General features: G+C 53.1%; 1 protein-coding gene across 2 annotated transcripts in view; it reads right to left on the bottom strand.

The window, feature by feature from the left end:
* Window positions 1-10,328: 10,328 nt before the first annotated feature.
* Window positions 10,329-10,987, bottom strand: part of WDFY4 (WDFY family member 4) — a 248,632-nt gene continuing 247,973 nt past the window's right edge. For both annotated transcript variants that reach the window (XM_070782345.1, XM_070782347.1), the window contains exon 62: window positions 10,329-10,800. In XM_070782345.1, the coding sequence (XP_070638446.1) occupies window positions 10,734-10,800 (67 nt within the window). In that variant the 3' untranslated portion in view covers window positions 10,329-10,733. The remainder of the gene's footprint in view (window positions 10,801-10,987) is intronic.

The following is a 10,987-nucleotide window of genomic DNA, read 5'->3' as shown; positions in this document are numbered from 1 at the left end:
CGAGCGGGAACAGTGTGATGAAATCCCGTACTGTCCTGTGCTTCCCACCGGGCGTGTGAGTCACCCTTTTGTCCAGAGCACGCCTGTTGGTCACCCAGTAGCCACTCTGGTTATCAGATGAACACTTGCAGGATCTGTCCCATGGAATTCGTGTTCAAGTCACGCTTGTTTTACTTACTCATGGTCTCAGAGCACCAAAGTTGTGATGCTGGCGATTGAGACAGTCCAGGATATTGGGACTGGCTTACTTCACTCATCATGAAGTCCTAAATTTTCATTCATGTCATAGCATACATCAGAATATTTTTCCTTTTTGAGGCTGAATAGTAGTTTGTTGCGTGTATAGATCAGTTTGTTCGCTCACTCATCCATCAATGGACACTTGGATTATCTCCACCTTTGGACTACTGTGAATGATGATGCTATGAATTTGATATAAAAGCACAGACGATGCTTTCAAAGGATGCATTTTTTTAAGAGCTGTTCACCATTGCCCAGGACATGGTCTTATACGGTGTTGACTTATTGCTATTTATCACCTTCCTGGAGAAGTAGGTCCCTGGTACTGAGAGGAAGATGCCTTTGGAAGTCAAGGTTCTGTTTGAGGAACATGGAAAAATTGTGATATATTAAATCAACAATGCGGATATAATTTAGTACTAAGCTAGATATCTAATTTGTAGTTAAGAACATTCTATTTATTTACCTTAACAATTGTGGAAGGGGGTGAAGTGTCTTGAGTGAGAATTGGAGAAAAATTGCAAATTTTTAAAAAATAGTGGAATGTTCTAGTAGTCAGGTTTTCAGAGTATAGTTTGATATCTGTAATGGTTCTGCTTAGGTAAACCACATGACCGATGAGGACAGACAGACTCAGGGGGCTCGAGAAGGTCTCAGGCCAGTGGCGTGCTCACCACAGGCCAGCTCCCGCAGAGTCTCTATCCTAGAAACCTCTGGTCTAAATCCATTTATCCAGCTAATCCAGCTGGGGCCACTCTTGTTTCTGTTCCTTGGGAGGAGCTCTAAATGCATGAACACCGATAGGCTGGGGGAGCAGCAGGACGTTATAGAAAGAGCCGGAATTGTCTGAGCCATTGTGGGTGAAGTGTAGAGGGTTAGACACTGGGTGACATTCTTAAAATTCTTGAGTCTTGGGACTTCCCTAGCAGGCCAATGGTTAAGACTTTGCCTTCCAATGCAGGGTGTGTGGGTTCAATCCCTGGTCAGGGAGCTAAGATTCCACATGCACTGAGCTCCGAAAACCAAAGCATAAAACAGAAACAATACGGTAACAAATTCAGTAAAGACTTCTTAAATATTTTAAACATTTACTTGGCTGCACAGGATCTTAGTTGCAGCATCTGGAATCTAGCTCCTTGACCAGGGGCTGAACCCAGGCTCCCTTGCATTGGGAGGGAAGATTCTTAGCCACTGGACCACCAGGGAAGTCCCTCGGTGAAGAGTTTAAAGTAAATGGTCTACATTAAAAAAAAAAAAAAAAATCTCGAGTCTTGAAGCATTTTCCAGCCACTTTCTTGCTGTTTCATTACTTAACTTCTCAGTTTCAGTTTTCTCATCTATGACATGGAGCTGTTTCCGCCCTGGGATGGTTACGGGGCTTAAAGAAGCCACGGTAGGGAAGGGCTAGCAGCCTCCCAGGGTGCCCGCTGTGCCCAGTAAACGAGGGACACTGCTAACCTCCCGCCCGGCCCACCGCCCTGCCCCTGCACTCCAGACAGCCTCAGGTCTTCCCCTGTGATGTTCTGACACTAAAGGCATTCTTTAGGCCCTTTTGTCAGGATGAGACGAAATCACACAGAAAGCATCTGTGGAGAGACTGGTACACGGTAGGTGCTGAGTCGACAGGGACGGCTCCCCGGGAGCTGGTGGTGATGCTGGGAGACGGAGGCTTTCCTCTGCTTCCTCGCGCTCCGTGCGTCTTAGCAGCTACCCTGGGCTTCTGGCGGGGGCTGCGGGTGGGAGTCCCCCAGCGGCCTCTGCTGAAGCGATACTAATTGTGCCAGGGAGAACGGCTCACTAGAGTGGAAAATAGTCCTCATATATCTAGCTGAAGACGATAATGACCTTTTAAATAACAGAAGCAATTTTATTTCAATACCTCAATTACTCTGAACTCTCAAATGTCAAAGTGCTCGGCACTTTCAAAATAGCTTAATATAGACATTTATAGCACTTAGACACAGCTAGTTTCTTATCTAACCTAATTATGTGTTGTACAGGAAATGGCCAAGCTCACCATCTCTATTATTTTTTACAGTGATCCCTGAGCACGGCCCTGGGCTCAGCCTAGAGTCTTGCAACTGGAATTTCTCCCTGGCCAAGGGAGAAATTGCGCTGTTCCGGGAGGAGGTAGGACTGGGTTTCTGCCAAGGGGCCTGATCTCAGCCAAGTGGGGAGAGGAGGTTTGATGTGGGCTTCCCAGTTGGTTAGTAGGCATAGCCATGTGCCTGGACTCAGGGGATAGCTTCCATGAATGTGAGATCCGCAGGCCACTGGGACTGGAAAGAATGGCCGGAAGTGGGTCACTGGGAGCTAGGGTAGGCCCTCTGTCTTTTGGGCAAAGGCAGGAGGTACCTTCCCAGGATGTGGGTGGTGTGAGCCAGCGTCCTCTGGCCCAGACCTGGCCAGACTGGTACCTTCTCTTGCCACTTTTCAGAAGGCTGTTGCCTTCTCCACTCTGGAGAGCCCCAAAGCCCCCGGCCACCCTGAGTGACAAGCTCTTAAGCTCCTCCCTTCATTTCTACTCTGACTCTGTCCCTGGTACTCTCCATCACTGCTCCAAATCACGGCCACCTCCCTGCTGTGTCTCTGAGCAGAACACTTCTGCACCTGTTCATCCCCGTGCTGGAATGTTCCCCCCCGCAGACACCCAGTGCTCCCTCCCCTGCTGCTTCAGCTCTCAGATGCCATCTCATTGGGAAGTCCCTCTTGGCCACCACGTCTCACGTTTCTCCTCCTGTGCTTCCTTGCCCCTTCCTCGTTTGTTTTGTTTTTCCTTGTTTGTTTTTTCTTTCTTCTTAGAGAGGTACCTTATTGAATTGGTATTTTTCTTACATAACTATTGCTTGTGTCTCAAAGTAGAATGCAAGCTCCTTGCAGGCTGGGGCTTTTAGGAGTCACTGCTCCATCTTAGCACTTTGACACACGGTGATTGATCCATGACCAGTGGGCAGTGAATGAGTAGCCGGGTGGAAGGCCGGGGAGCGGGCCAGTGCCAGGTAGGAAGGTCCAGGGAGGGCAGCTCCTGGCTCTCGGCTCTGAGGCCAGCCTCACCACTTTCCAGTGATGCCAGGAGCTTGGCTTAGAGAGTGCATCCATTGTACGTGATGTGCTTTATTGCAACTATTTTCAATTGAAGTGCAGTTGATTCACAGTTGTGTTATGTACTGCTGTACGTTAACCCTCTGCCAGGACTGGGTGTAACTGGTGACATCTTACGGATCTGGAAACTGAGGCTCAGGAAGTTGTGCAAGGCTCCTAGAGCCCCTCAGCTGGGCTTGGACAGAGCGGGGATGTGGGCCACAATCTGTCTTCCTTCAAAGCCACGTCTCGACCACAGTTCAGTGTTCCCAGATGATGGCAGCTGCGGTGAGGCTACCATTCTGGGGAAGGTCCAGCTGTGTGTAGCTGTTGCCCAGGCCTCCTGCGTCTGCCCAGCCCCTGCTCCTATGCCGGTGGCCAGTGGGCAGCCCCTGCTCCCATCACATCGCCCACTCATTCTCTTTGCCTCTCTCACTCCCTTTTAGCCTCTGTTTTCCCATCTCCAACCCTCACTCTGTTGGTTCTCTGCCAACTGTCTGCTGGCACCCAGGCCGAGGCAGCCTCAGCATAACACAGTAGCTGGCTCTCTGGCCCGAGCCTCGCTCCTGTCTTCCCATTTGCAGTGATGCTCAATGCTCCATTTATTATGTCCTTGGCAAGACAGTGAGAGAAAATGTTTGTAGAACTTTAAAGGGCTCCTTTCCATTCATCATTCGTTCACTTATCCATTCACTCATTCATTCCCACCTTTATGGAGCACCCATGTAGCACCAGCGCTCCTGATGCCCTGAGAAGTATGAAAAAGTGAAAAAGTGAACTGTTAGTCACTTAGTCATGTCTGATTCTTTGCGACCCCATGGACTGTAGACCATCAGAGTCCCCTGTACATGGAATTCTCCAGGCAAGAATATTGCAGTGGGTAGCCATTCCCTTCTCCAGGGGATCTTCCCAACCCAGGGATCAAACCCAGGTTTCCAGCATTGCAGGCAGATTCTTTATCATCTGAGCTACCAAGGAAGCCCCGCTCTGGGCAGTATAGAGATAAAGAAATAGGACATTATCTCCAACCTTGAGGAACTCACAGATGCTTAGATGATTGGCTGGAAAATGGGGAATTTCAACACAGAGTGTTGGGCTGGGAAAGAGGCAGTGTGGAGTGAAAGGAACCAAGGGGGCATCCCACTACGAGGCAGGCTGGTGCTTTGGGGTCCCTGCTCCCCTGCAGCAGGCCCTGGGCTCTGCATTAGCCATCAGAGGAGGCGATCAGGGACCCCTGTCTTGGTGAGGGGACGGCCCAGGGGGAGGCAGACGGCAAATACAAAAGTGCCTCCCTTTTCCCAGATGACCTGACTGAGGAAGGCAGGCGCACAGCAGAGAGACAGCCACAGTTCCTCCTGGAAGGACAGGGAGGGGCAGGGCAGGCCTTGTTCCAGAGCCAAGGAGTGGAGGCTGAAGACAGCCGAAGGGCTCAGTGAGGTTCCCTGACAAGGCTCTCCTGCAGCAGGGGGGCAGGGTGTAGAGCTAGACTCATCCCCACAGAGGCCACCTCAGCTGGGACAGGGCACTCAAACTGAGCTCCCCAAGCCTCAGCTTCACAGACGGTGAGACGTGAGCATCACATGCAGGCAGGGTCTGGATCCTTTACGCTTCAGCTCCCAGGTCTCTGCAGGATGTCCCTCGCTCCCCTGCCCCATGCCCCCTGGCGTCCTATCTCACAGGACAGCGCTCCTTCACAGCCTTCCTCACCAGCCACGATCTTCTCGTTTTCCCTTTGTCTTCCTCCCTGAGTGGACTGTAAGCTCCCTGAGGGTAAGGACCTCGTCTGTCTCGTTCATCACTGTATCCTGGCCCTAAGGAGAGCAGGAGCTTGATAAATACTATGAATAATTATTGAATGGGGCTTTCCAGGTGGCGCTAGTGGTAAAGAACCCACCTGCCAACGCAGGAGACGTAAGAGAAGTGGGTTTGATTCCTGGTTTGGGAAGATCCCCTGGAGAAGACAATGGCAACCCTCTCCAATATCCTTGCCTGGAGAATCCATCCCATGGACAGAGGAGCCTGGTGGGCTACAGTCCATGCGGTCGCCATGAGTCGAACATGACAAGCGGCTGAGCACAAATGCACGCGTGAGTGAATTGGAGGGTGCCCAGCAGAGGGTGTCACCCTCCGCGGAACGCTTAGGGACTTTAAGGCGCTGGGCTCAGTGGGACAGTGTGGGTGCTCTTTCGCCTCGCATGTAGCAAGATGGAATGCCCGAACATTTCCCAAGCCATGCCCCCTGCCAAGGTGCTGGCGCAGTGGTCGTAAATTGAAAGAGGCTCTGGGCCAGTCTAATGCCGTGAGCGCTGGAAGCAGCCTGCAGAAGCAAAGCAGCGGACAGAGGAGGGGTCTGCTGCAGACTGGAAATGCTAAACCAGCCTCTTCAAGGCACTTAATTCAAAATAACGATTAGCACTTCATGGCCCAAACGGAAGCTACCTACAGGCTCTACCGGCCCCCCAAACAACCAGTTTGTAACTGTGTTGCGGTCTCAAGGCCTCGAAGATTACCATGTGGAGACTGAGGGGCTGGGCGCCCCCTCCCCTAGGCTGGTGGGAGTTCACTATTGGGTCTGCTGAGGACTAAATGGGCCGGGTACGTGACGGGCCAGCCCCCTGGTCACTACAGGCTTCTGAAGAGCTGAGGCTTCTCATGCCAGTGAAGGTGCTGCGCCCTCTGTACCATGGACGACAAGGTGCCCCGGCTTCTCCAGCCTGTGGGTCACGAGGAGTGGGAGTGCCCTGCTTTCGGGGGCTGTGTTCCTCACTGCACAGGAGCCTGTCATCCATTTGGGACCCCTTGTGTTATTTTAGGAAGTTGCCTGGAAGGTGCTGCATGCCCTGAGGTCTGATCCCTGAGGACTCCCCGTGCTCCTGCTTCCCGGTGAGTTTCGCCTCTAGCCCCTTGAGGGCACCCCTTCCGCTGGCCCTGCTGCCTAAGCCTCTGCACTTGATCTCAGCCTCCCTGAGCGCCATTCTTGGGGCGTGGCCCGCTTCCCTGTCATTGCCGAGTGCTGTGTCTCTAATGATGCTCTCCTGATACATGGTGGGAAATGGTCTTGGACAAGGGGTGTGTCTGTCTCCACCAGTTCCCTGAGATTTCAGAGATTTGGAGGAAGGAGACAATCGGGAGAATCCTTCTATTTACTAAAAAGCCATGAAGGTGCTGCAGGCAGCAGCCCATAAGATGGCGAATGCATGTGCGCACGCCCAGACTCACTCGTAAACACAACCCATCCCACCTGGGCATGTGCTATACACCCAGGGACTTACTAAAGCAAAACTGATTTTGGTTTAAGAGATTTGATTTCATGCTAAACAAATTTCATCAGGATTTTCATATGAAGGGTTTGTTCCTCCCCAAATGTGCCCTGCTTGGCTGCATGTTAATGTGGTCAAATCCAATCTCCGAGTTCTCTGCAGGCCCTGGAACTGGGTTCTCAGGGCTCGGCTCCTGGCTGCTGGCTGAGATTGGGGGAGGCGGTTGCTGTCACTGGTGGCTTCCAAGGCCCTGGGCTGCCCTTAGAGCTCAGGGAACACAGCAGTGGAAGCAGAGGGCCAGCAAGGGGCGAGAGGCTCTGTCAGCAGGAGTGAGAGCCGGGGAGATGCAGAGGCCCTGCAAGCTTGGTTGTGGCATGAAGAGCCCCATGTGGGCCCTCCATGTGCTTCCACTGCTGAACGTCAGTCTGCTCAGAAGAAGCGATTCACCTGCCACATACTGAGGACCTGCGGGGTGCATCGGGCCCTTGGGCAGGGTGCTGTTCTTTGTGGCCTCCAAGGGATCCGGGGAGCAGGTTGCCCAGACTTAGCAAATACAAATACAAGCTGTCCAGTTAATACTTTTTTCTTGTAAGTATTTATGTCCATGTGAGCCTATACCTGTCCAGATGGCCAGACAGCTGCGTCCAGAGCCCCCCTGGGGCCCCAGGAGGCAGAACCATCTTCCTGAGGGTGGACCCAGGGGCAGCCCCTGGTCTGGTGTTTTCGAAGCCCCACCAGAGAATCCTCCTTTCCTCTGTGCAACTAGAGGAATGTCTGTTGCGCTGGCTCCTCTTTCCCGCCTCTCAGAGGAGGTGGAGCCTTACTATGAGGGATGGGTGGGAGAGCACTCTTTTTCTGCTGGTAACAGAGCTGAGATTTTCCCGGGGCAGGAGCAGGGGCTGCTGCCTTGCTGGTGGAGGTGGGCTGGGTGCTGGTCTCTCAGTGATTAAGAACTTGTCATGGGAGGAGCTTGGCTGGGTGAGAGCTGAGCATGACTGCTGTCTCAGGCTGACCTGGTGAATGTGGGTAGAATGTGGGGGTCCCTGACCCCAGACGCCCCTCACAAGCTACCAATTCCCACACTGCAGGGTGAGCAGCAACAGGCAAATACCTCCAGAGTTACCCTGTCTCCGTCTATTTCAGAACGTCTCCCCGTGGTGACTCTAGACCCCCACATCAGCATCATCCAAGAGATTAAAAAACCAACAGACAGACTGTGGCTTCTACTCTAGCTGAGACCCAGAGCCTGCGAGTCAGACTTGCATTCCAGGATACTCCTGCAGCAATGCCGTCCCCGTGGGAGCGCGTGGGCTCCTGAGGCACCTTTGGGTGTGAGATTGACCTGCTTCCTGCCGTGTTTGTGCCTCTTTCCAGCCTGGGCAGAGGGCTTCCTGGCCAGGGGTGCAATGGCTCTCTACCAGGACCCTGGCATAAGGCCTGGCTCAACAAGAGAAGACACCAGTGAGTGATCAAGTGATGTACTGAAAGATGACATCGTGTCAAGGACGAGAGGTCTGTCATCTGCTTCATTCCACCATCAGATAAACAGATGTGGTTTCACTCTCAGGACCAGTCATCATGTAGACACTGGAGTCTCATATTCCAGATACAGGAACTGAGGGAACTGAGGCCGAAGTCGGCAGGTGGTGGGGACCCTGGGAATGGGGCTCGTGCTCCCTGGTCCCTGGGCGCTTCTCTCATCTGTGATCATCACTGGGTGTGCCTGGCCCCAGACTCCGGTCTCTGGATGCTGAGCTGTGGCCACACAGCTTGGCACAGCTCCTGCTCCTAGGCCGCTCATCTCTGCTGGATTTGGGGTGTCAGCAGGCCTGTGTCCATGTGGTCCTTATTTATACTTTGGCCCAGTCTGCCAGTGTTCCTGGCCTCTGCCCTGGCTGTTGGGGGCCTGCTCTCTCCCCCTTCCTCAGGCCTCTGTCCGGGACTTCCCTCCACCACTGACAGTTGTCAGGGACCCCAGGCTGGCTGCTTCTGAAATACTGAGACCAGCAGGAGTCTCTTCCCACCCAGGTTGCCAAGCACCTCCCGACTCTGGATCCCCCTGCCTGGGGCTTTCCTCCCTGCCCCATTCCACGTGAAGATACAGGGAGAAGCTGACTGTCCACAAGCCAAGGAGAGAGGACTCAGAAGACATCAACCCTGAGGACACACTCCTCCAGACTTCTGGCCTCCGGAACTGTGAGAAAACTTTCTGTGGTTCAAGCCCCAGCCTGCGGTACTTTGCTCTGGCAGTCCTAGCAAGTGACCCCAGCCAGAGTGGCGTGCCCCAGAACACGAGATCTCTCTCTAGCCTCGCCACCTCATGTTACATTTGTTTGCACAAGCATCTTGGTTCCAAGACCCCAGCAGCAAGACCCACCCCCATCCTCCCATTTTTTCCTATGACCTGGGGAACCAAAATGCAGGGCTCAGGAAATGCTTGTTGAATGAATGAGCCCCAGACAGCCTTCGGGCCAGCAGACCTCTCCGCCTGGGGTAAATAACATGAACTGCATTTTGAAACATGACAACGCCCTTGATATTTAAGACCTTGCTCATTGGCCTTCCCGGGGAGGGTGCTCTCTGAGCTTCAGTTTATGGTCCTCCGCTGCAGCTCCAGACTGACTAGGGGATTGGAAATGGGCTGTCCACTAAAAACACATGCAGACAGTATGGGTGGAGGCATGATCCTTGGCCCCGGGGTCAGACAAGTGCCCTTCTTACCCAGAGAGGGGTGCTCTGGACCTGAGCTGAGTCTCCTCCTCCATCTTTCCGTTTGCAAAGAACTGGAAGTTGACAGGCAGACCACTATTTCCTAATCATCCTTCACTCACTCACTGTTTTTGACACAGTTCATACCACCATCACTTTCTTAATATTTATCTTTACATGGACTCGCTGCCCCCTGGAGGCCAGATGACCTGGGCCATGAGACACTGAGTTCTTTTTTTTGTTAGCCCCAGGCCTGAGCTACATTGGAATGGGCCACCCACCAGGGCGTCTGCAGGGCTTAGAGAATTATGGGAAGGACTGGTATTCTCTAGGAGGGAAATCGCAGGGAGGGAGTTAAAGCTGAGGAGCGACACCACCCCAAATCCCTGGGTGCTCACCACAGCTGGATTTCATTCAAGAGGCAGGTGAATTCCCTTTCAAGGCTTCTGGAAAGCCGGAGGTGGGGAGACGTGAGAATGAGGGCGCTGCCTTCATGATCTGATGCCGGAATCTTAAGGTGCTGGAGTTTCTCAGAGGGGCTCACTGCTTGCCCTCTGCCATGTATTTTCAGATGGAGAAAAAAGGCACACGGCAGTCCAGATTCTCCCAGGATAAGCTGCAGCTTAAACCAGTATGTGAACTGGGGCCCTTGACCTTGTAAAGACAGGTCCCCAGAAAAGCCTGCTACGCCTGAGCCCAGCCGGACCCACTGCCTGCTGTGGCGTGAGGAGGAGGGGCAGCACCCCAGGCAGGGTGCGTCCTCACAGCTGACTTGCTTACACCTGCGCTGGGCAGCCACCGTGTCTGTGTTCTGAGCCCAGTCCTGGAAGCGGGCCTCCTGAATGTGCTCTCTTGCTCCCAAGGTCCCCTGCACACAGAGCGAGAGCACAAGAGGAGCAGATCCCACTGAGGGAAATGGAGGGCTGAAAAGCACTCCAGAAGTGGGCTGTGCGTCCCTGAGGCCGTTCTGCCTTTCTAAGTGTGGAGCCACAAACACCTCGGTGCGAAAGGCTGGCAGTTTTAAATTCAAGAGCCCTCTTGTATCTGGAAAATAGTTGTTTTAATAAAATAACAATACCATATTCCCCATTAGTTTCCAGTAAGCCACCCAATGTTTTTTCAGTGCAAGAAGCCCTTTGAAAGGTGAGTCATGTGTAATTGCGAGTGCTGGTTGGCACCCTTGAGCCAGTTTCCAGCATGCTGCTTACGGGTCCCGATGCACACGTGTATCTGCTTTATTGATGTGTATCCTGTGTAATCCAAGGCCAAAGTTCAGGGTATGGAGCTCCAGCGGCCTGTGGCCTCCTCTTTGGGGACCCGTTGGAAGGGAGGCCTTGGGAGTTTCTTTTGCATCCCAGGCACTGTGTCTGAACCCTCCACTTGGTACTGCTGCCTGTTGGGGCACATGGCTGCCGTGCCAGAGCCTCCACCGGCTCCTGTCTCCTACCCCTCTGCAGACCAGCAGAATATTCTTCCCTTCTCATCGCCGACCAGGAGTTTGGTCTGGTTTCTTGGGAAAAGAAAAAATAAAGAGGAGTATTAAAGCAGACCTGTGCACCCTGCTTATCCCAGACTGCATGCAGGACATTACAACATGGGGGAGGGGTTCAGGCCAGGACCCCAGGAGAGCCTGCTCCTGGCCTCCACCTGAAGCAGGGGAGAGTCTTATGACCCAGGGCGAGCTCTGACCTAGGAGG

The sequence above is a fragment of the Bos indicus genome, chromosome 28 (assembly GCF_029378745.1).
Source record: "Bos indicus isolate NIAB-ARS_2022 breed Sahiwal x Tharparkar chromosome 28, NIAB-ARS_B.indTharparkar_mat_pri_1.0, whole genome shotgun sequence".
Classification (NCBI taxonomy): domain Eukaryota; kingdom Metazoa; phylum Chordata; class Mammalia; order Artiodactyla; family Bovidae; genus Bos; species Bos indicus.
Note: the sequence above shows the minus strand (reverse complement) of the source record. Positions and strands in the feature narration are given on the sequence as shown.